General features: G+C 44.1%; 3 protein-coding genes across 9 annotated transcripts in view; 1 reads left to right on the plus strand and 2 right to left on the minus strand.

Annotated features, from left to right (window-relative positions):
* The first annotated feature begins 34 nt into the window (after window positions 1-34).
* Window positions 35-508, plus strand: PFN3 (profilin 3). Its single transcript, XM_065833181.2, has one exon. The coding sequence runs from the start codon at window positions 104-106 to the stop codon at window positions 506-508; it is 405 nt and encodes a 134-aa protein (XP_065689253.1). The 5' UTR covers window positions 35-103.
* A 7,575-nt stretch (window positions 509-8,083) lies between these two features.
* Window positions 8,084-14,649, minus strand: C3H1orf115 (chromosome 3 C1orf115 homolog). Its single transcript, XM_065836040.2, has 2 exons — window positions 14,167-14,649; window positions 8,084-11,850 (listed from the first exon to the last, which is right to left on the minus strand). The coding sequence occupies exons 1-2, from the start codon at window positions 14,455-14,457 to the stop codon at window positions 11,731-11,733; spliced, it is 411 nt and encodes a 136-aa protein (XP_065692112.1). The 5' UTR covers window positions 14,458-14,649; the 3' UTR covers window positions 8,084-11,730.
* A 3,200-nt stretch (window positions 14,650-17,849) lies between these two features.
* Window positions 17,850-25,258, minus strand: part of MARK1 (microtubule affinity regulating kinase 1) — a 58,535-nt gene continuing 51,126 nt past the window's right edge. For 3 of the 7 annotated variants that reach the window (XM_065833240.2, XM_065833238.2, XM_071805966.1), the window contains 3 exons: window positions 24,864-25,118; window positions 22,074-22,118; window positions 17,850-19,962 (listed from right to left, as the gene is read on the minus strand). In XM_065833240.2, coding sequence (XP_065689312.1) covers window positions 19,608-19,962; window positions 22,074-22,118; window positions 24,864-25,118 — 655 coding nt within the window. In that variant the 3' untranslated portion in view covers window positions 17,850-19,607. The remainder of the gene's footprint in view (window positions 19,963-22,073; window positions 22,119-24,863; window positions 25,119-25,258) is intronic. The other 4 variants (XM_065833241.2, XM_065833239.2, XM_065833243.2 and 1 more) reach the window with 3 other exon arrangements.

Genomic DNA, 25,258 nt, shown 5'->3' on the forward strand with positions numbered 1-25,258 from the left:
CTCAGAAGGTTTAGGCTCAGCGTGCCGAGACCAAAGTCCCAGCAGGCGGAAAATAAGAAAGCTTGGCATTGGGCATTTCAAAGATTTGGGTAGCTGGGCCACGATGGATTACTGGAATTACTACATCAACAGCATCCTGGCAGACAGGAACGTAGAAGATGTGGCTATTGTGGGCCTCTTCGACAACAAATGTGTGTGGGCCGCCAAGCCAGGAGGGATTCTTGCAGCCATCTCGCCTCAAGAAGTGGGCTTGATCACAGGCCAGGATCGGAAAACGCTCCTGCTAACGGGGATCACCGTAGCTGGCAAAAAGTGCAGTGTGATTCGTGACAACCTGCTTGTGGATGAAGACAATGTGATGGATGTCAGAAGCAAGGGCAGTGACAGCAGATCCATCTGTATTGGCAAGACCATCCAAGCCCTGATCTTCCTCATGGGCAAGAAGGGAGTCCATGGAGGAGCCCTCAACCAAAAGGTCCACAATATCATTGTGGGCATGAAAGTATGAAGCAAATAGTGCCAAAGAGACAGACATCTTTTGCCTGAGCACAGGGGCACGGTTGTTGCTATATCAGAGAAGAGAAATATACCTAATTTTGTTGCGTATGTCTTTGCCTGCTTCTTTCAGGTGGTGGGGTGTTGGGCAGGCAGCAGTGCTGGGATACTGACAGGCTACCTGACCAGCTGTGGTGCACAAGGAGGTAACATCTACATTCCTCATTAGATGCTCAGTATTACTTGAGTGGTCTCCCTGCCCTCTTGGGTGATAATTCCCTGTTATTCTCATTTTACTGACTGATTTTGGGGTGAAGGTCTCTGATAACATTAGCTTTGGGAAAAGGCAGGAGGGAAGGCAATCCCTTTGCCCTCTTGTTCACCGCTCACTGTTTAAATCTTGCCGTAATGCCATACGTGAGTTTTGAGACCTTTCTCCTTCTACAAGTAGGCCACAACATAAAGATGAGCAGGACTTACTGTTCAGGTTGAATTTGCCCCTGGAACAGGCCCAGTTTGTTCTGGAGATTAACTGCTGATCAACAGAGCCTTGTGCTGCTGCTGGACTGTGTGCAAGGCATGTGCAGAGACAGACCTGCTCACCTTCCACATCATTTGAAACCCCTTCTTACGCTACTGTACTGAGCAAATTGGGTTTTTTACGAGGTAAGTTATTTGTCTTGAATCTGTGGCGCACTGTCTGGCTGTGAGATCATGAGTCCCTGTAAGCCCTCCAGGACACCCGGGAGGACGTGGACTTGTGCCAAGCATTGCAGATTTCCTCCTCCATTCACCAGTAGAGCCCTCCCTGCCTAATCCTGCTTGTAACCCCGAGCACCCAGTCTGAAATGGGGCAGAACTGGTGCACTTGAGATGGGACCGATGCGAGGAAGACTTGAAGGTTGTCTCCAGCAGGGCCAGTCTCCTCATGTACAGGCTTTCCTTGCTTCATTGCTCCTGGCAGCCTTGGCAGCTGCCTGGCAACAAGCCCAAATCCACCACACGCCATCCTGCTGCAGCACGGGCAGGCTGTGACCGCTCACCCACAGTGAGACATCCCATCCTCCATACCCTTGGGACCCCCACATTGTGCCAGGTAAATAGCAGGTGCTAAACTGCTTGGTCTGGTTTGACCAGACTTCCCACACCACCTTCATATCATTGACCCACTGAGTCAAAACTAATTACTCATGGTGGCTTTTATGACTGCCACAGACACAAGAGGAGAGCCAGCCTTGATGAGCAGACTGAGAGCACTTGAATGCTCTTCGATAACCGTTAATCTTCTCATTTAACACGGAGTCAATATTTTGTAATTTAATTGAATTCACACAGACTTCTTTAATCTGCAACTGTACCCACAGGAGCAGAAAACGCTATACGGGGAACCAGGCATCTATTGTATTAGCAAATGTTCAACAAAGCTGCAGTGACTGTCTAATCGGTAAACACTGTCTGATAAGCTGTGCTTACAAGTATGAATCAAAACAAATTAACGTAAGTACTAAAGGGATAAAAACACAAGTACACAAACTAGTTTTAGAATCTAACAATAAAAGCAATGCATCAAATGCAATAAATGAAAAAAAAAAATTATGCTGACCAGAAGTTTTTTAAAAGGCATGGGCGTTCCTCATGAACATTGATGCTTATTTTCACAAGCTTGAGACAAAAATGAGTAACTATCTCCTGTGATTTCTCAATCACTGGTAGTATTCTCTGCAAACCACAAAATGCAGAACGCTTTTGCCCTCCAAACTTCAGTCTATGAGACACCAAAAGGACAGGATTTGGAATAAAAATTAAAAAATTTGGGTGATTTACTAGTTGCTCCCTTCTTCTGGGTACCAGAGAAAATAGGTCTGGAGTGATACATGCTTTATAAGCATGAGGATTTGGAGAAGTATGGAGCTATATAGTGCAATAGCATTGTGAGTAGCTACAGCTCCTCCCTAGTTATACATTATGGGCAGCACAATGGTGTACAAAAGCAAATTCTTTCAGTTTGAAGGATTTGTTAACTAAATTCAGAAATAACTCACCTTTGCTTAGGATTACAGATTACTTTAGAGAAAAAAAAATTGAAATCCAAGAAGGACCTTAAACTTTCACTCCCTAAATCTTCGAGCCTGGAGCCTAAGGAGATTTTGTTCAGACCAGCCCTGAAAAGCAGCTGCTACATTCAGCCCTGACTCTTCTTGGAGACTGTGGCATGAAGGAGCTTAAAAAGGAACAACAGAAGGCGGCAGCATCTGCATAATCTCTCCTCTCCTGCTGTGATACAAGGAATGCAAAATTAGAAATAGCTACAGAGCACATGGCTGTGGCTTAATGTCTCAGTCCTACTACTGCAGCCTTTGAGAAAAACCTTCACCCATACAACAAGCACCTCTCAAAAAGCTTCCAGTAAATAACTTGACCATCAGGTTTTTCTAATCCTCCATCCCAGGTGTACCTGTGCTTACTTAGGAGCCGACAACTCCTTCTGCTATAAAGCAATGTGAATAGAGCAATTCAGACAAAACATAGGTGCTGCTTTTGTTGCAATCCATAGTCTCTCATGTAACAGGACTGTGTGTGCTTGTAGCCAGAGTGGGCACAGTAAACCTGCACTCAGCAGGAAATTACTGTGTTTTCCACTGCTTTTAACTTCATCAAACCTCAAGACAGTTGTGCTGAAATTCTCCACAGCAGGTCTTTGCCTCAGGCTGCTTAAAATGTGTCTGATCAGATGGAGGATTTGCAGCATCAACCCCACAGCAAGCTGGGGCTGGGCTCTCTCGATCCTGAAAGCCAGTTGATGCTGGCTTATGTTGAAAAAGTATGGTGTCAACTCAGAAGCATCCATGTGACAGATTTTCAAGTGGAAGAGATTTTATGGAAAAAGTAATGACATATCTGCTTTCAGATGCAGTGGGCAACTGGAGATAATTCTAGAAGTGAAACTAGACTCTTGTAGCAGTGGCTCAATCAGAGGTCTAAGAAGGGTGACTGATGAGAAAAGAGTTCAAGAATTTTACTTGCTTCAACTAAAAAAGACAAGTGACTAGGGATCCTGCAGGTCTTCAGATATGTGCACAGTGCTGTAGTTTGGAAAGTCATAAAATACTGTGCTGAGGGGGAGATTTGAATAGACATTACAAGAAAAATCCTGGTGACAAAGATAGCAAAATGCTGGCCTAGATTAGGTGACAAGGTGTTAGGAGAGATCTAAATGTGGATCTGGCTTGTCTCAGTGAAGGAATAGGGGTTAAATGCCCACACCAGGGTTGTGCCAGGTATTTTTCCAGTGACTCTCTGGTAATTCAGCAAAAGGCAGGGATGAGGGGATGACACGGCCATGTATACAGTCATCCTGTTCTGATTCCAGCAAGATATGATAAAAATTATGTTACGCCCACACACATGCACAAACTTTAACCTTCTTCCAAACTTAGAACAAATGGTAAATTCAAAAGATTCCTTTGTAGAAAGGAGGGGAGGATAAAAGCTTTGCTGCTTCCTCTCATAATCTTCAAGGAAATCAGAGTTCAGTGAGTCATGCACTAGAAATGAGCTCAGTGAAATTCACGTATGGAAAAATCTCAGGCGAATAATTGGTGATGATAGAATTAAAAATAGAGTCATTAATGATAGATACCTTTTAATGGAGGCAGAGTAATGAGATAAAGGGATGTTTTGTTTGTTTGTTTTTGCTGAGGTTTTTCCTACACAGAGAATCATAAATACATAAAAGCCAGGCAGGTTGGTAGGCTACTTCAGTCACTGTCCAGTCATGTAAGAAGATGAATTGAAATTTGTCTTTTTCCTCCAGTCAAATGCTAAACTTCAGGTGCTCTAAATTCACCAGAACATTATAGAAAGGGTTGTTCCAGGCAGATGTTCAGCCCAGTATTAACTAACGCAGGCTAATGACATTAGTAGTTCTCCTCGTGTTCTGAAAATGTGGTTCTCCAGGTGAATATAACATCAGTCAGGCAGCTTTAGGAGTCTGAATAGTCGGAGCAGAGCTGCATGTCATCTGGGAGAGCAGGTAAGGACCAAAGGAGGGGCTTTACTGGGGAGCAGGTAATTCCTTCTGCAGCCTGAGGACTAACCCACTTTGCAGCTGTGGTTCAGCAGCTATCATAGGGGTGGTCAGCATTCACCAAGGACAGGAAAGTCCCCACCCCAATTCAAACAGAGCTGAAAAAGCAATCTGATGCTAGCTTAGTGTCCCAGGAAAGAAAGGAGCAAGGATTGTTTTATGGGTGGCAGAAACATGGGAAAACAGAAAGCATCAGGAGCCAAGTACAGATGGTATACTGGAGCTGGGGTCCAAGGCAGCTCCTGGGGATGGTCACTCCAGTCTGCTCACCTCTTTTCCCCCTGTGTTTGAATTTACACATCCTGTCTTAAGCAGCTGTGATCTCTCCAGCAGAGGATGAGATTCAGAAACAAGAAGTGGCCGTGGCTTATCCCTTCCTGCAGTGAAGCATCCTTAATGAACATTTTTAAAGCAGAGCAAGAACCTCAGGGCAAAGTGTAATGTGTTTTTAGGGGTTGAAGGAAAAAAAAACAAACAAACAAACAACTACACACACATACAAAAAAAATCAACTCCAGCAACGTAAGAACAATGTTCCTATGGCTTCCTGTTTGAAACACTTGCAAACAGGAGGCTCAGGATTCAACTGGGTAGAAAACACTGGTATATGGAGACACACATCACGTTTCTGGGACTCAACATCCTGAAGGTGGGTCTGGCCAAACCAGGAGGCCAGCCTAGGGGATGGCAGGAAATCCCTGCAGGAGATGAGGCAGAACAACAAAGCAGGCTGACAAGGCTGGAAATCTGATTTTTTCCCAGGAGATGGCACTAAAGGACAGTTGCCTTTTAGCCGGCACCGTGTGCAATGCAGTGGAAACTTTGCTGGAGGCCAAACTGTTCCTCAGGCAGTTTGTGCTGCCATATCCTGAAGCTGCTCCTTGTTAGAAGAAGCCAAGCTTTATTCTTAACGTCTGTGCTTCTAGCAAGGGTGAGGATGTCGATCTTTTACATCTCCATACAGTAGGTAAATATAAGCTTTCTGCTTATCATGGCAGGATCCCACTCACAGCCTCAGTCACCCAGGCTGGAAGGACCTCAGGAGGTCTCTCCTCCAGCCTCCTGCTCACAGCAGGGTCAACATTGAATTTGCACCGGGTTGTTCTCCACTTTGCCTCAGTCTTTAATAGTAAGACCAGTTATTCTCTGGGTACCCAGCCCCCTGAGCTGGAAGACAATGATAGGGAGCAGTATGAAGCCCCCATAATCCAAGGGGAAATGGTTAGCAACCTGCTACAGCACTTTGACACATACAAGTCTAAGGAGCTGGGTGGGATCCACCCAGGGTACTGAAGGAGCTGGCAGAGGTGCTCATCAAGCCACTTTCCATCATTTATCAGCAGTCCAGGCTAACTGGGGAGGTCCCAGTTGACTGGAGGTTGGCAAATGTGATCCCCATCTACAAGAAGGGCCAAAAAGAGAAGGCATGTCAGTCTAACCTCAGTGCCAGGGAAGGTCATGGAACAGATCATCCTGAGTGCTATCACATCGCATGTACAGGACAACCAAGGAATCAGGCTCAGTCAGCATGGGTTTATGAAAGGCAGGTCCTGTTTAACCAGCCTCATCTCCTTTTATGACAAGGTGACCTGTGAGCGAGGGAAAGGCTATGAATGTTGTTTACTTGGGGTTTAGTAAAGCCTTTGACACTGTTTCTCACAGCATTCTCCTGGAGAAACTGGCTGCTTATGGCTTAGACGGGCACACTGTTTGCTGGGTAAAGAACTGGCTAGATGGCGGGGCCCAAAGGGTTGTGGGGAACGGAGTCAAATCCAGTAGACAGTTGGTCACGAGTGGTGTTCCCCAGGGCTCAGTATTGGGGACAATTCTGTTTAATCTCTTTATCAATGTTCTGGATGAAGAAACGTTGAGTGCACCCTCAGTGAGTTTGCAGACAACACCAAGCTGGGTGGGAGTGTTGATCTGCTGGAGGGCAGGATGGCCATACAGAGGGATCTAGACTGGCTGGATCATTGGGCCAGCAGTGTGCCCAGGTGGCCAAAAAGGCCAACAGCATCCTGGCTTGTATCAGGAATAGTGTGGCCAGCAGGACCAGGACACTGATCATCCCCTTGTATTCAGCACTGGTGAGGTCCCACCTTGAACCCTGTGTTCAGTTTTGGGCCCCTCACTACAGGAAAGACATTGAGGTGCTGGAGGGAGTTCAGAGAAGGGCAACGAAGCTGGTGAGGGGTCTGGAGCACAAGTCTGATGAGGAGCGGCTGAGGGAACTGGGGCTGTTCAGCCTGGAGAAAAGGAGGCTGAGGGGAGACCTGATCGCTGTCTGCAACTGCCTGAAAGGAGGTTGTAGCATGGAGGGGGTTGGGCTCTTCTCCCAAGTAGCAAGAGATAGGACAAGAGGAAAAGGCCTCAAGTTGCACTAGGGGAGGTTTAGATTGGATATTAGAAAAAATTTATTCACTGAAAGGGCTGCAAGACATTGGGACAGGCTGCCCAGGAAAGTGGTTGAGTCACTGTCCCTGAGGGTATTTAAAAGATGTGTAGATGAGGTGCTCTGGGACATGGTTTAGTGGTGGACTTGGCAGACTGAGGTTAATGGTTGGATTTGATGATCTTAAAGGTTCTTTCCAACCTTAACGATTCTATGATTGTACAGTCATGCCTTGAGAGCCTCCAGGGTCAGACACTCCCCAGCCTCCTGAAGTAACTTTTCTCGTGCTTAATTATCATATTAGTGTTCTTTTTCCTGCTTGTATCTGGCTGGAAATTTCCCGCTTTCAATTTATGACCATGGCCTCTTGCCATCTGGCTGCAAAGCTCAGTAAAAGAGCCTGGCTCCATCTTCTTGGCAACTCCTTCTTAGATATATGGAAAAGCTGCTGTCAGGTCCCTCCTAAGTGTTCCCTTCTCGCACTGAACAAGCCCAGAGCCCTGAGCAGATCCTCGTAGGCGACACAGGATTTCAGGAAGGAGCATCACCCTCTCTGAGCTCAAGCTAGACTTCACCCCAAAACAGGCCTGGTAGCCTCATACTACTTCCTACAAGGAGAAGGGGAGAATGTTATTCCTTTACTTCTTTTAATTTAATGGTCTCCATTAATCTACAAGCTCTTTAGGCTCTCTACTGCTACTTGAAAAAAGAGGATTTCCAAAGCACACTCTGCACAGGTAACTGCAGCAACTTGGTACACATTTTAGGACCAGTTTTGTCTTGGAAGAGGCCAGTGCTTAGCTAACAAGGGATTTGGGATACAGAAAAAGAGACAACTGGTTTTACAGCAACCCAAGACAAATCCTACCCCCTTCCCAGTGTTACAGACAGGCAAAGGACAGAAAGGCCATTCATCCCTGAAGTGAACCTTGGCCTGGGACTGGCAAAGCCCTGGAAGTGACGTGGTGTGGTGCAGCTCTCCTCAGTTCCAGCACTTCAAAAGCAAGCTGTGCCAGAGTGCTTCCTCGCTGCTAATGTTGCAGGACAAAGGACAATAGCTGCGAGTCCTCTGCCATTTCCTCAGAGCTTACAGTAAGCCAGAGTAGTAATTAAATGCTCTGGCAAAAACAGCAGAAATAAGCTTTATTCTGCTCCATGACTCATTGAGCAGGCAACAGGAATAGCCATGGATTTAATTCAGAAGTGACTTGCCAGGCTGTCAGGTTAGTGGAGTTCATTCCTGAGACAAGCTTGGACAAGTTGACTATTTCTTGCCACTCTTGCATGTGTTCAGCTTCCCACACTTACATATTGTGCTGTTTGCTATAAAGCATGGTGAAAGGTGGGTAGAAATCTGAAGGGAACCCGATAGCACAGTAGCACACCACTGAAAACAGAAACCTGTGAGGTGAGGCGATGGGTAGGGGTGCCAAGCAGGCGCCTGAAGGGAGGAATGCATTTCATCCAGCAGTAATATCCACCACATCTCACTTCTGTCAACAAGAGGGTCAAATGTCCATTGTATTCCTAAAAGGAAGTTGGAAACAAGCTGCAGACAAGACTGTTTTAATAAAAGAGCCTGCTTGCACCCATGGCTTGAGCCTGCTGGGGTGGCTCCTCCAAGGCCAGTCTCTCCAGGAGCACATAAAGCCCGTGCAGAAGCCGAGAGTTCATCCTGCAGTGATCTCCTGGCTTGTCACACCATCAGGGCTGTCCTGGAGAGCCCAGGCTCCTCACCGTCACTGACATCTCACTCTCCTCCGAGTCACCCGCAGAATTCCAGCACAACAGCTCTTCTTCAGATGGAGGTTGCCATTTCCTGTGGTCTGAGCAGGATGACCCCCCAACCCATACTGAGTGAGTCGGGGAATATTTCCTCTTGTCTCTCAAGCCACCAAGATGTTGCACCAGTAGTGATGCTGCCATTATATTGGATTTTAGGAAAAATTTCTTCGCAGAAACGGTTGTCAAGCACTGGAACGGGCTGCCCAGGGCAGTGGTGGAGTCACCATCCCTGGAGGTGTTTAAAAGATGTGTTGATGAGACTCTTAAGACATGGTTTAGTGACAGAGTTAAGTTAAGGCTGGACTCAATGATCTTAAGGGTCTCTTCCAACCAAAATGATTCCATGATTGACAGGAACAACAGCCCTCTGCCATCCAGCCTACTGAAAAATGAACCTCACCCCCTTCAGATTTAGATTTTCTAGATGCTGCTGGGCTGGTGAAGAGAGTAACAAGCCCTCAGGCCAAGGTTTGGCCTCACAAATTCACTGAGCCAGCTGAGGAGTGAATTACTGCTCAAGGAGGACTGATCAGCAGCAAAATTGGTAGTCTCAGTGAGAACCGTCAGTTCGTTTTGAGGAAAGAAAGTAGGCTGGCATGAATCATCAGGTCTTTTATAGCAACAATAGAGGTTACTTGATTACTTTTCTTTATCTTTCCTCTTTCTTTTTTTGGTCTGTTTTAGAAACACAGTTCTGCAGAAGCTGACTCTCCAATATACATCAAGCTTTTAATTTCTTAGGTTCACACAGACACACCATTTACGTATCATTCTTGTTCTGTATGGATGGCAACTAGGTTATTCCCTTAAAGTTGCACCAGGGGAGCAGAGACCATAGATAAGCAGGCAAAAGTCAGTGGTAACCACTGTGCTGAGCGGTTCATGAGTTAAAGTTCATGTTTACTTTCGTGGAAACTCTCTGCACTGAATGGGTTGGACCCTGGATGTTGCAATGAGGGAGCAGCCTTGCTATTCAGAAGACACATGAACAAATAGATGGACACTCATTTCACACAGAAAAATGGAGACACAAATCCCCCCTGCATTGCTTTAGTCATAAAAATGCCCAAACAAACCAACCTAATGATTCGTGCACTGCGGAACAGAGAGGTGTAACAAACTGTGAAGTTAATCCCAAAACACATAGGCTGGTGTGGCATGTGGGTGTCAAGGCAGCCCTGTTTTTCCTGCAGAAGACACAGCAGTGATCAATACCCTCTGGCATGCTGGCAGGACAGATCAGGGGGGCAGATCTGTCCCCACAAGGAAGCCAAAGGAAACAACTAAAGGCATGAAATCAATGAGTGAAATCCCTTTGTGGCTATTCCTGCCCCAACTCATGCAACCTCGGATCCTCTGCGGCCTCATCTCCAGACCTTGCCTTTCACACAGAATCACAGAATGTTAGAGATTGGAAGGGACCTCGAAAGATCATCTGGTCCAGTTTTCCCAAGCATTCCCACAACCGTGTCCTTCTGGGTGACGGCTGAGGCCACGGGCAGAACAACGCGGGGAAGTTTACAGGGCAGCTTCCCCTTGCTGCCCGGGCCACCGCTGAGCGACGCCTCCTTTCTGCGCTAATGCTTGTAGGGAAACATGCCACATGGATCCACTTTTGTTTCATTGCTACATTTGAAAGAAAGTGTGGTTTGCTAACACAAACCCCTTTGCTCCAAAAAGGAAAAAAACCACACACAAATGAACAGTATTTTTTTTCCAGATAAGTCAATTCCTTGATTACAAAACCACTATCAAAACTAGAAAGATCTATAATACAAAGAAAATGCTAGCAGGGAAATAACTGAGTGATACCACAAAAGACTTGACAGAAAAAACAAAACAAAACAAACCACAAACAACAAACCACAAAACCCGTAGAATGTTGAAAGTCCATAAAACTCCTTGTTCCTGTGTCATCAATCCAAAGTTTCTATCCCTGGAGGTGTGACACGGAAGCTGCTCCATCTGCACTACTGAGCTGGGCCATCTGATGTTGACATTCTCTAGCTACAACTTCCACCTATGGAAATTAAGATGGTGCTGGCAGGTTATTTGGCCCCATTCTTTTACAAAAACAGTCGTACATTCTTATACCAAATGCTGTATGTAGGGGTTTTTTCAGATGCAGCTGGTAATCCATTTTCTTTTCCAGTGAACACCACAGAACTGGGTTTTCTTACAGTCCCAGCTTCCAAAATCAGGTATGTCAGATAGAAAGAACATTCTCAGTAAAAAAAATATATATATGCAGGTTTCACAGCAGCAGAGAAAAAGTTTAAAATACTAATCACAGTGAACCTTTGGTTGGACTCGATGATCCTGAGGGTCTCTTCCAACTGAAATGATTCTATGATTTAATGCTTCAAAATCAGAAGACAAACACGCCTCATTTTCTTTCTGGATTTTTACATCAGTTTTAAGATTTAAAGGCCATTGATTTCTAGTGTTTGAGATGAACAACCACGATGCAGCCAAGTTCACTATGTCTCAGACCACAGTCCACTTATATCTGAGTATATTTTTAAGTATACTCGTAATCTTAACCCTCTTTTCCTGATCTCTCGTTATCTGTTTCCTCCACTGCTTCGACAATTCCTCTCTGTAGCCAGACTCCGATCTCCACCTCCCCAGCTGCACCCAAATCCTCTGCTTCCCTTCATTTCTCTCTCCCTCATCTACTTGCTTTTCCATCCATTCTTGGCTTCATTCCACGCATAGCCGTAGAAATACAGCTCATGTCTGAGAACCAACTTCAGCTCAATTAGTCGAAGATTATTTCCTCATCCTTGCACTTCTCCAACCTGGTCTGATTTTTATAAAGCGCTGGAAGGCTTTTTTTGCAGGGAAGAGCAGTCGGTCAGGGGGAAGGGGCTGGTTTGTCCAAGAGGTTTCTCAGGTGCGGGTCTCAGGTTTAAGGTGAAGAAAGCAGCAATGGGGTCGTGTCCACCCCGGCGGGGCACGTGGGGCTGCGCTAGCGGATGGCGGATGCCACCTGAGTTGCCACCCCAAAGGGAGCAGAATAGGCCATGGCCAACCCCTGCAGGCCGACCACCAAGTAGCGACATCCCTTCTGCAGAGCTTTGCCGACGTTCTGCGGAGACAGACGGGGAGAAGGGGATACATTAAAAAAAAATAAAGGACACCTTCACATAAAATTGTTCCAACAGCTTCTTTATCCCACAGCATCACCCACCCAGAAAACAAACTTCTTCCACAGCTAGCGAGGGCTTGGGCATGGAACGACATTTTACCATCTATTTTTATATCGAAATACACACCCACAGGGTATAGTTAAACCGAACGGATGCAGCCTCCACAGGAAGCCGGGCTTTTACGTGGGCTTCTATTCAAGAGTAAAATGAGTTTAAATTCACACCTAATTTCTAGAGGTACGTGTTTCTTCTGAGTATGTTAGCAACTTTTAAAAGCACATAAGCTATTAAAACTAGCGGTGAACAAAAAGGTAGTAAATCACTGAGAATAGTTCTATGGAAATTTCATAGCTTGTTGTCAAACCAATATTGTTTTGGTCAAAATAAGAATGTTTTGAGCCACTTTCATGTCTGTACACATTTAAAAACTCATCTGTGTACTGCATTAGAAATAACTTGCAACAGGTTATTTAAACAAAAAACCTTAACATAATTTCAATTTCACTCTTGACAGTTTTTGCTCATATGGTTGGGTCATGACTGGAGAATTAATACAATGTGGTCAGTTTGGGACGAACACCAGAATTAATTGTTACAACACACTGTGGTTGTGTGGGACTAGATCAAAACCATCTTTTGTACTATGGAAAACACTGAAACAGAGGACACACTTTTAAATTGGTGAAATCCAGTCAATATCTATTATATTCCTAGGATCTCTTAAACTTGGCTTACAGTGGTACCAGCACATGGAAATCTTCAGCTGTCACGATGCCACTACATAGCTAAATTTTCTGTATTTACTCCTATGGAAACTTTTGGAAGGAGTATGGATGGCAAAATAAAAAGGCAGCTTGAACCCAGCGTTAGAGCCTGAGGACAAAGGAGGAGATGCAGGGCCTTCCCTTTCTTTTTTTTCCCTTCCCACATCTGCACCCTACACAACTTACCCACCCCAACCTCACCAATGCTTCCACGAGTTGGTCTTTACTGCCAAAGCCAAACTGGAAAACCTTCCCCACGGGGATGTCGTCTGACTGGTACAAAAGGGAATATCCCCGTGCTCTAAATGCCATCACAAGCACCCTTATACCACCAGCACGTATAGCGATAGCACAACAACAGATCTGTGAACTTCTGCGACACAACGGCGCTCACCAAACTGCTCTGTATGAATCACGCCTACGCTGGAAGCTCTTTGGACTCCAGACTGCTTCATACTACGTGTTTTTTGTGACTTGGAAATCACAGTGTCAGAAACTCCAAGTATCAAAACCATCACGAAATAATGAAATATTCTGTTAATCCCTTTGTGAAACAGTAGCAGTTGTGAGGCAGCTCACCACTGTGCTGTCATCTGTAAACTCTGGGAATTTCAAAAGTAACTTTGCCAACGTAACTGGCATTTTTTGCATGTCAGACATAGCAAGCATATATGTAGCAAAATCATCATTTTTTAAAAGAATGCAGTAGAAAGTCAGGTATTGTACTGATATCTGTAATCTCCCCGGCAGGAAAAGATTCCAGGCACCAAACAGGTTTTTCCTGCTAACACAGAAACTATTCTCTGCTACAAGACATACCCGAACTGCATTTAAGTGACACGAACAAGAGAAAAATAACCGAATTATTCCAGATATCACTTTGGTAATCAACAGCACCCACCCTTGAGGGAGAAACAAAAATAAACCACCAGACTGCAGGACCCGTGACTTTCCACACAGGAAAGGAAAAGGAACAATTTTGATCCAAAATGGTAGTCACACAATAAAGAACATGTTGCATTTTTTTTTTCTTTAATTCACAGCACTGATTTTTCCGGGAACACCTAGAAGGCAAAGTGGCAAATTACTGTACTGGAGGGATGGTATTAGCTTTTCTTTCGGTCACTTAAGCAGAAGGAAAAAAAAAGCCGCAGGCCAATTAACTAGAAGTTTTAAGGAATGGTGTCAAAACAATGACGCCAAGGGACATGCAGAACAAAGACAGGCAAAGCCCCCGTCACATGGATCAGCTTAGTGTCATTTTCACTCCGAAACGGCAGATTTTCGACCCTCTGATCTAGGCGAGGGTCGGTGACGATCGTGCCTTCCCCAGCGGGACCCGCTGCTCCCCTGCAAGGACAAGAGCGGGCGGGCGGGCTGAGCGCTGCCGCCTAAAGCGCCCGAAGGACACGGGGGCCTCCCGAGAGCCCCTCGGAGAAGCCGGTACTTAGACTCCGCCGCCCGCCCGGTCCGGGAGCGCCCTGCCCTCACCTTGCCGTACTTCTTCAGCCGCTTCCCGTAGGGCCGCTTGCTGGGGGCCCGCGGCGGGCGCAGGGGCTCGTAGGAGCCGGGCAGGAGGGCGAAGCGAACCTTCCTGGAGGCAGTGCCCTCCTCCTCCGGCGCCGCCGGCTGCGGGGGCCCCGCGCTGCCCCCCGCTGCTGCTGCTGCTGCCGCCTCCTCTTCCTCCTCCTCGCCGGGCAGGATGGAGACCTGGTCGTCGCCGGGCCCGCGGCGGGAGTACCTGCCCCTCACCTTGGCTCCCAGCCGCGCACCCACCGTCATGCTGCCGCCGGGCGCCGGCCGGTCTGCGCGGACCTCCGGCCGCCTCCGCCGAGCCACAGGTGTGGCCGGAGGCGGCCACTGCCCCCTCCCCGGGGCGGGACGGCGGCGGGAAGAGGCGCCCCGGTCCCCGCCGTCCTGCGGGTTGTGCCCGCGGAAACCGGCCCGGAGCAGCCGGGCGAGGGCTGGCGGGACCGCGGCGCTGGGCACCGGCACCCCCGGCGCCGCCGCGGCTCTTGTGCGGAAAACCGTGTCCCGCTTTGCTGCGAAGTTGCACGGGGAGCCCGGGACGCGCCCCGCCTTAGCTCGGGAGAGGGAAACCCGCGCTGTCGCCGGCGGTGGGACAGGAGGACGCAGCCCACGCACTGCGCCCCGGCCGCTTCGGCCTCCGCGCCGTGACCCCAGCGAAACACTGCAATGGCTCCTTCCCTGGCATCCCACGCACCGCTCCGTGCCAGCAGCGCGTTTGGGAGATCACGCTGTTTTCCCCTCCAGAAAAAAGGCCAAACGCCCTGGTGATCCCTGTATGAAAGGTGTTCCTGCCTACAGCCTCGGGTGAACAGCATCTCCGACGGTTGGGGGGGCTCCGTTTTGCTACCCCGGGCCAAGGGGAAAATAGCGGAGCGCTCATTTAAAGGCGAAGTTTTTGCCCAAAGACGGGGGGAGGCTGACAGCTCTGTGCCTCTGCAGCTGCCCGGGCTGCAGTTCAACTGCTGCGCATCCTCAACAGTATTCGTGGAGCTGCGGTAAATCACGAAACACACAATTCTACAGGGAGGATTGGTATCGTTTATTAATCCAGTTGGTGCATTTATCAGCATTTGATGCATGTACAAATATTTCACGTGAGCAGATGCAATAAAGGGACAGATCAATCCTTTACTGTGGAATTTTCTTACCAGGGAGCAAAGCCTTGAACCTGAGTCTCCCTGGGACGTGCCCATAACATTCAGCAAGTAAATCCTGCACCCAGTGTAGTTCTGTGTCACGGGGATGTTGTTTCACCGTCGTGACGGCTCCAGCTGGAAAGCTGTGTAATGGAGAGCTTGGCCAGTCCTCTGAAGGGTGGAAAGCATGAGCCAAGTCTCAGGTGTCTCTTCCCCTATTTTATACTAAAGGCATCACCACTCCTGCTAGCATCATCAGGGTTTTAATTTAAATCTCCAGAAGGCTGAGATGAAGACCTGACACCAGGACAGGGTTTCATACGCCATGTCCTGGAGGTGCAGCTATGTCCTAAGCACTGCAGAGATGGTGAAACAGAGTAGCACTGTAGGTCCCCTCCTAAATACCTGTTTTTATGACAGTCACAAGGTAGGATGCCAGAAAGAGCAAGATGGGGGAGTTGAATTCTGCATGCTCTTGTATGACTGTAGATTTTCATGTGCTGCTTCCTTTGATAGTTTGACAGATGAAGGAATCACCTGATGCTGACTAAGGAGCAGCATCAAAAAATAAAATACCAGTAATGTGTTAGTAGCTGTTGAATGGTATCTTGCATCTTGTTAACCTCAAGCCACCTTGGAGAAAAAAAATGGCATTAAGTATTTTTCTGGGGTTTTGAAAAGTGTTTGCGTCTAGGTTTTCTATTTATAGATCCATTACTAAAGGTATACTTTGCCCCTAAATGAGAAGTGCAAGGACAGTGAAAGATAATCTGTCTTCTCAAGAAGGGCAGGCCTTTCCCCACACATGGGATTTGTACCTGAGCTTGTTTTATTTTCCAGAGTTCAGCTATCAAAACCCCAGAGAATACATCTCTTGATGGAGATTTACATGTCTGAGTGGCCAGCAGGGGAACCACCGAGATTGAGAGGCCTGAGGTACCTCTTAGGTGTATGACCCTGGGTATCAAAAGTCTCATATCTAACAGCCCGTGGAATTTTAGCATTATCATAACTACATGGCATTAACGATGCCACTTGCTTATCAAGCATCATTTTTTCATCCACAGAAGCAAGAATGCACGTTTGTAGTCCTTTCATTGACCTACATACATTGTAACGTTTTAAACTGGCGTGCATGCAAAGGAATCTCCTCAGTTTGGAAGTGTCTGTATACCTTAAATAAATAAATGAAGACACCACAACCCCAACCCAAGACAGCAGAACTGTTTACCCCCTCACCACCACCCCAACCACCCCCTAGAAATGCTGCCAAGGAATTCCAATGGAATGTGTAAGTCCCCTGAAGATCCAAGACATCCCCATCCCTTCCTGGAGCCGTGGAATGTGACGTGTGGCATTTAATATTCTTTTGGATTTCCCAAGTTAAAACCATGCTGATAAAATGCTATGCTGATTCCCTTCCATATTGAAGTCAAGCTGCACTTCAGATCCAAATGTTATCTCACTTTTACCCAAGGAGTAGCTTACACATAAAGGCTGCATAACAAGGCAGCTGTTGAGGGAACCAAAAAACAGGCCCTGGGGATTCGGTGTGTGACATCTCTCTCATTTCCATGCCAAGTACCCTCTTCTTGCCAATAAAACCAGCAGTTCTGAAAAAAAGCCTCTTTCTTGGATCTTCCCATCTTATTCCTGCCAGGAACAGGAGATGTAGGGAGCCAAAAGAGGCGTTTGGGTGCAGCTACACCTTTTGCACTCAGATCGCACCCTCGCTGAAGCTCTCGGTGTATCTGTTACAGGGAGCAGAACATGGTTCACAGCTCATCATCCAACAGGCCGAAGGAGGGAGGTGAGCAGGGGCTGGGAATCAGGGCAATTCCGCACTGCTGGCAGTTACTGGAAATAATACCATTTGTAAACCATCCATATACAGAAACATTAAATTGGCACTTTGGGGTACCATGTTTCATGGGAGAGCGGAACTAAAATCTGTAACCTCTGTCCTCCTGCAAGGCTGTTTTGTGTAATGTTCATGCATCTCTGGTTACACGAAGCGGTGAAAAACAGCGACAATCTAGGGCAAAGTCAGCCGTGTAAACACAGGGCCTGTACAGCGGGAAGCCTTCCTAAGCGCTTAATCTACCGTCTCACAGCATGACCTATATTTTTTTCCACTGAACCTTCCGAAAAGGCGAAGGGTTTTGTTTCATGACTAAGTTCACACATGATCTTCGATTAGCATCATGGTTATGTTCCAGTGGTGTATTTTCAAGGATAATTAAACATTCACGGACATTTATGTGTAAATTAAGCAGATGCACAAACCCCTTCCTGAAGCTGATTTGTGGTGAATTTCTGGAAAAGCTCCTGGACACACATTTGTAAGGAAGTGCTGAACCCCCGATACTCTCTGGCCAGTGCAAGACCACAGAACCGAGGCAACGCTCAACCCAAATTCACAGTGTCGAAGCCAAAGTCTGTCCACCTGCAGGCTACTTGGCTACCTGCAGTAACTATCATGCTTTTATAAAGGGCAAACAACAAGTATTTTAGTATGAGAACTGTTCAAGTAAGTTTTAATAGAGTGCACCAGTGAATCAAGATGACTTGCATCAGATTTTGTTTCAACGAACATCAGATTAAAAAAAAAAAAATAAGAAAAGGGGCTACAGTTCTTTCTTTCCAAACACCACCCTTTTTCTAAGGCAACAATACACGTCCATTTTCAAAAATAACTGTTACATAGGAAAGCTACATCACAGTACAGCATGTAAAAATCCATCTCGGTCAAGAAGCCATTAGAGAATGGCACATTTACTACACTTACAGCCTTCTAACTTAGGGTTACAGAGTTTACCACAGCTTTTTTTTTTTAATTTTTATTTTTTAAAGTGACAATTTCTTAATGAACTTTCTATTCTTCACAAGAGTGTGCAGATGGGGCCCATATGTTGATATTACAGTAATTACGACATTAAATAACATTGCACAACCAACCTCTATGGTTAATTCAGTACAAAATAACAAGTATTAAAATGTACCAGTACTAGTGGTTTTACATAGTTTATAATCATTAATTATGAAGGAAAAAAATGTGTTGTGGGGTTTTTTTTCTTCTTTTCTGTAGGCAAGTGCCTAATTACAAAGCTGCACATTACAAGCATAATGATGTGGAATAAATACAAGAAATCTGGTAAAATATTAAACACAAACAGGTTACATGGGAACAAACTGTACAACCACAAAAGCATAAATCAACAATTTATCATTATAAACAATGTATGTTTAGCTGTAAAATATTATGTGGAATTACATGTACTCTTTGGGGGCACATGTTCCAAAAGCCAAGCTAATTCCTGAGGTGGTATTAGTAACTTATACAATTGGTCAACACTTCAGATTATCTTGTGCTATTAAACAGTCCCAATATTAATAGATTTCCATAAAATGGAATTTATAGTATTCTGAAGGCAGCAAACAAGTGATATTTTACACCATGATATTCAAATGAAATAGTTGCGGTTCTCCATTTTGGTGCTACATTTGTTGATGGGCCATGGGAGTAAGCGCGGTGATTTGCAGGCAGAGCATCACTTACGCCTGGTTTCTGTTCCCCCACAGCTTTGGGCTGACCCAAGGCAGAACAAAGTTTTTAAATTCTAAGTGCCAACACTGTAAACATGTTTGTATTGTTTTTTCCCCAACCAACCACTGTCCAATAACAAGGATAAGAGCCAAAGATAAGCAGGAACAGTCTCGTGCAGAACAAAAGCCGATTATTCATCGACTTTTGCTTCAGATCACGAACAATCTTTAAACAATTAAAAATGGTCAGGCTACAGTTGTGAAAACTATTTTTGTGCATTTGACTCCGGACACAAGTTTTTTAAAAAACGCATGATAGAGGTAAGACTTATAAAAACCACCAAAAATGTAAATGATAGGGAAGAACTTTTCCAACTCAAAGCATCAAACATACATTTCTGTGCAGAAATCTAGACAACTATACAAGATCTGAATTTAAGCAGTCATCTTTTTATTATACAACTCTATGAACATAAAATGAACAGAATGCTCTATATACTTACCTGTACATGTGAACATAACTTCTTTAGCTACAGTTATTTAATATAGGTCATACTGGATTTAACTTTACAATTCTGAATAACTATGTATAACCTTATTGCAATAAGGGCAATTTCTACATGGGGAGTTTCACAGGCCAATCACATTAGGCGTAACCAGTACATTCAAAGTGTAGATCATGTATGAATCTTCCCTGATCCCAAAAAATTTAGGTTCTCTTTACAGCTTAAGCTCGTTCGCTATCTTGGATGCAATGTTCTTAAATGCAATAGAAGTCCCAGATATTCTCTTGAAACGAACTCCATTGAGCGACAATCGTGGCAGTTTGCAGACTTCCATCTCCCACTGAACAAGGCTCTCTTGTCGTGCGTCACCGTGGACACAGAAGAGCAAAAACCTCTCTTTCTGTTCGTAATCACAGTTGTTAGCATCTAACACTTTTCGAATCTCTCTCATCATATCATTTGGGTCCATAGAACTAGTGGTCTTCATACTCCACGTGAACCGCAAGGAGCGTGGCTTCGAATCTTTGCTATCCTCCTTCTCTCTGTCTTTTGGCTCCCCAGAAGTGCTCCTGGAAGAAGCGACGTACAGAGCAGTCAAAACCAAAAGCAGTTCAGCCAGGAGACAGAAGAGAAATACAGTTCTTGAACAGGGGTTTCTAAACTCCGATTGTCACACGCAAGCTTCTTCAAAAAGAGTTAGGTGGGAACTGTTGGAACAGTTGTGCACCATCTCCCGCACGCACGGGCGCTTCAGCGCAGCGCTGGCAGCTGCCACCAGCGCTGGTGCAGCTCCCAGCAGCGGCACAGAAGCAAAGCAAGTTTGGAAACCCCTGCTCCAAAACATTCTGATGAGAAGATGTGCAATGGTAACTGCGGCAGACACATGTTACTCCATACTGCTCCAAAGAAAGTGGAATCTATGTAAAAGCATGACTGGAGTTCTGCTGATTTCATGATCTGGAGCATGCCATACACCAACAAAACTGAAGTTGAGGGACACCACCCTGAAGCGTAACCCATACTGTAAAAGCAGCAGAGGAAGAAATCCCACCCTGCGATTCACATGTCTTCAGTTAGTTCCCACCCCTCTTTTCCACGTTTATCCCCTTTGGCATCTATAATGTATTTTTGACCTCTCTCTGTAAAAAAGACTTCATAATAATGCACTTTATTTTAACTGATGAAGCAGAATTTTGTGCTGTAACTTGGTTGTAAACAGCTTGTTTGTCAAGCAGTTGAGTACACAGTCAGCAGCTTTTTCACAAGAAGAAACAGTGACATATAGACACAAAGTACTTTACTTGATAAATGACTTGGACAAAATTTCAAGGGAGTAATTTCCAATGAATGTTCTTACTGACGTTACCATACCAAATAGATAACTTATTCCATTATGGAAAGCATTCTGAGAAACAGCACTGATTATTTTAAGGCAATTCCACAGCTATTTCTGCTCTTGTCCCAGATATTTAATATGCCTGATGCCTTCCCATCCGTCACTGCGGAAAGCTGCTGTTCTCATTTTGATAGTCTATGAACTGTTGCTATTCAGAGAGGAGTCAAAACAAGCATTTTTCATTTAACTTTCAGTGTGATCCCCAGAGAACCACATCGATATTAAGGGATAGAGCATGGCAGAGAGAAGATCTCAAACGACTTTTAGCCCAAAACAGACACTGTAGGATGACAAAAAGTAGAGGAAGCTGGAGAATGAAAGCAAGAGCTGAAAGCAACTTCACACTTGATTTGAACATTTGATTCATGTCTTCTCTCTTTCCACGTCAAGAAACTGACAGCTAATAGACTTGGAATTGAAAAGGGCTAACGTAGATAAAATGCATTGTGTATTATACAATGTATCCTGTTAAGAACTTGCTGCCTTTTTTTTCTTTTTAAATAAAGGCTTTCTGTTTTCAAAACTAAGTCAATAATTTCTGGAAGTGGCAAGTTTAGAATGCAAACTACAATGCCTGTTCATTAGAAAGCATAAAAATAAAATGTTATGCACTGTGCTAAGCACACCAAAAATGCAGAACCAAATGCTGAAACATGGCAAAAGAGCAGATATACTGGAAAATGAGCACATGAAGGAATGCTTTATTACTAACGAAGCATCTAGAGATTTGTGTACAGCAGTTGCCATACAAATTCAATATTTAGCAGTCATCACCCTTTTTGTCTGAATGTCACTTATTTTATTTCCCAGAGCGAAGTGACATTCATTTCTCAGGGACTATAAGGTGTTTACTTCTGGCAAACAGCAGCTTAAGTAATGAACACAGTATGTAACTACGGTAAGAATTTAATATATACATATACATACACACACACATACACGAAGTATACTACGTTTTCCACTGAAACCAAAAGTAAACACCATTAAACATTTATAAGCCAAACCAGGATTTTAAGTGCCTATATGATTGGTTAACTCCTACAAGGGGCTTTAATAGTCAAAGGGATGTGTATAAATAAAGTTTTTTATAAAATACTTGCAAGAAAGCAAAAAATAAGGGATAAAAGACCTCACCAAACCCCCCTCCCCCCAAATAAAAACATTTTTAAAAAGCAAATTCTTTAAGCACTATTCTATTTTACATCCTGATTAAAAATCTCTAAGAAATCACTTAAACCTTGATGCGAAAGACCTAGGAGCGAAGTATTAATAGTGGCTCCTCACCTTGAGGTGTCAGTTCTGCCACTGGCTTCGCCTTCACTTGGATCCCTCAAAACAAAGTTAAGGTTGAGATTCAATGATAAAGGTGAAAAATTAAAGTTAAGATAACCTACATCTAAAACAATGTTAAATAGCTATTGAACAAAAAAAAAAAAAAATAATCAGTATAATAAAGTCAAGCCTGATAGTGTTTAATAGTTTTTTCATAGCTGTAATTTTAATTTTCCCTTATATCATAACTTCTTTCAGCTCTGACATGTAGTTGTTTATTTTTTTTTAACTGGTGGTAAAATCAACACATTATTCTCAGCCTCCTGCAGACAGAGCAACAGCCATATATAGTTCCAGCAAGCACAGAGGAGCAGTCGATCAAGGTGGTCCATGGGGGCTCCACTTCACACCCTTCCTGGCCAGGCCTTTAGACCTCAGTCCCCAGCCTACTCAGGTTCTTGCGGGTGCTTAAGCACACTCAAGTAATTAAACATACGACGTGCCTAAGAGTTTGCGAGACCAAATGTTTGGAGCCCAGTTGAGGAAGATGACTTCGACATCTGCTTAACTTTAAGCCAATCAGCTGTTACACTGCCTTTGGTAAGATTACCGGTGAGCTTGCGGTTAAATGTATCTTTCTAATCTTGTTGAATTAGAGCTGTACTTTACCAAGGAACTGTTTTGTATTACGCCTTTTCAGTGTGGAACAACTTGAAAAATATCCATAGATTGTATAAGCCACCTAGGTATGTTCCTAGTGCTGCTGTACATTTTAGCACCCCATTTCCATTAGTTAATTAAATTAATACCTTCAAAACACAAACACTTTAGTAACTAACAAAGAAGTATCATTTGACATAAACCACTGATATAAAATACTTCAATATCCTATTGACTAAGCATTCTCATTATGCATTTGTTTCATATACTTACCAGAAAAGCATTTACCTTTGCCAAATGATAAAGTCAAAAAAGTCTTTTAATGACACCTTCTAATCAAAGTATGCTTTAAACCATTATTTCCTGAACAGTACAGACGTTAAAAGGCATGCAGTTATGTGATCCAACTAAAAGAACAGCAACCCCCCCCCCCCATAACTCCCATCCACGTAATCCCAGCCACTAAAAGTCTCATACAGTCCAAAGGTTAAAAAAAGAAAAACAAAACACAAACAAGAAAACCCCAACAATAACAACAAAACCAAACAAAAACCCTACAGGGCCTTCACTAAAGGAAAATGTATTTTTAGCAGTATGAAACATAATAGGAAACGGTATAAAAATGTTCTAAAGTAAAGATCATTTAAAAATACATCAATTTACAGTAGGCTAATTCGAAATACATGGTTTACAATGTTACTATAATATCGTAGTTTAACATAATGAAAATATTAATTCTCTGATGTGACTCTTAAAAAAATTCAAGACACTGTTCCTTGCAAATAACAATGAACTGTAATGCAAAAAAACATCCTGTGATCTTGTGCTCTTGGAACTGGGGAGTTACTTAACAGCAGATATCATTCTTCCCATTTGGAAATCTATACTGCCAACACAGTTGACTAACTTCGCTGTAAACTTTTTTCTCTCCAAAACCAGGTAACAGACTCTTTCCCTCCAACTACATGAGTGCTGGAGATACCAACAATGAGGATCATAGTCCTGTATCTTCATGTTTCTGAAAAAAGAAAATCATTCACTTTTTCTTTTTTTTTTAGGTCACCGCAGGAGGTATTAGATACACATTGATGCAGTACCAGCTCACCAAGTTAAATTAATTTTATGAGGAACATCAATGTATTTCTAGCTTTCTTGCTTCTTTTCCCTTGTAATACCTTATTTACAAATTTGCAACTACTGGCTTAACCTAGCTTTGAATTTATCACTCTTTTACATACAAATGATAGAATTGTACCTAACAGCATAATTCTGAAAACAAAACAAAACAGTTTCCAAGATACAATTGCTGTAAAACTGACAATAACAGAGTAAAGATACGTCAATAAACAGGCTTAAGGATTAGAGGTAAATCACTGTTAGAAAGAGGCAAACTGAAAGCTAAGTCCCCTTTTGGGAAAGCTGTTGTGACTGCCAAGTCAGTCACTTGCTATTAAACAGTGTATTTGAAAATCGTTCCCAGCACCTCTCCTCACAGTATTATTACTGGTAGCATCACCACAGGAATGAAGGGAGGTCCAGGATGTGCCAATTCTCTTCTTTCAGAATCCTGAACTCACGTGTGAAAAAGCTGATAACGTGATGCCAAAACATCAGTATTTTCAGACATCTGGACTTCTGCCCACTTCTAAGCTTCTCATTTATTCAAATATTTTAGAATTCTCTGAAACAATTTGTAAATACAAATTTCCCCTAAGTACAGCAATAACATCGTTGTAAATATAGCCCTTGCAACAAACTGCTTTAAGCAAAATATTGTTAATATTAAGTAATGACTCATTTTTAAGTCGCTGATTTCAGTATTTAAGTTCATGTGATTTCAACTTTATTTTAGCATCTTAGCATTCTAGCTGTAAAGCATGAATGTTAAAACCTTCTGAGTAGCTTTCTCTTGCTCCTTCAGGATAAAGCATCAGAATAGCTGGTCAAACAGAATGGTTACAATATACACAGAAAAGTAAAACAAGGCAGGTTCTGGAAGGAAAACACAAAACAAGCAGCATTCTAACTAAATTTACATTTACTTCAGACTTAAACTGGAAATTCTCAATGATTTTGCAATTATGGCCCTAGTTATAGGCTGGGCACCTTTTTTTTCTTTCTCTTAAAAATCGAGGTACTAACCTGCGAACAAACTTGGAAGTTATCTTGCTTATTATACCAGTTGATGTCCCTCTTCTAGCATGTGCAAAAGCACCGGTTTCATGGGATGGTGAGGCGGGCGGTCCATTGTAAGTGGCATTACGCCGCTCCCTGAGCTGCTCACCATGGAAAGTGCTTCGACTTGAACTCCCCCGAGGAAAGCGGGTTCGGTCTGGAGTGGTAGTGCTAATACTATGAGCAGACGGGGAAGCAGCAGGCACTCTTTGAGTTGCACTGCTGGGAAAACAGAAGCATAAATAAAGAGAAAGACTATATGCCAGAAACCCTCCTACATGACAACCATTTCTCAAAGACAGGACAAAATCCCCACTTGATTCTTTTTTTTTTAAACCTGGATCTGTTACTGATTTGTTCTT

Source organism: Patagioenas fasciata, chromosome 3, assembly GCF_037038585.1.
Source record: "Patagioenas fasciata isolate bPatFas1 chromosome 3, bPatFas1.hap1, whole genome shotgun sequence".
In the NCBI taxonomy this organism is placed as follows: Eukaryota; Metazoa; Chordata; class Aves; order Columbiformes; family Columbidae; genus Patagioenas; species Patagioenas fasciata.

Excerpts from the sequence above, each read along its gene's own strand:
- PFN3 (XM_065833181.2), top strand. The coding sequence starts at position 104 with ATGGATTACTGGAATTACTACATCAACAGCATCCTGGCAGACAGGAAC.
- C3H1orf115 (XM_065836040.2), bottom strand. The coding sequence starts at position 14,457 with ATGACGGTGGGTGCGCGGCTGGGAGCCAAGGTGAGGGGCAGGTACTCC. Across the intron at positions 11,851-14,166 it reads GGCTGAAGAAGTACGGCAAG|AACGTCGGCAAAGCTCTGCA; the intron begins GTGAGGGCAGGG and ends CTGTCTCCGCAG.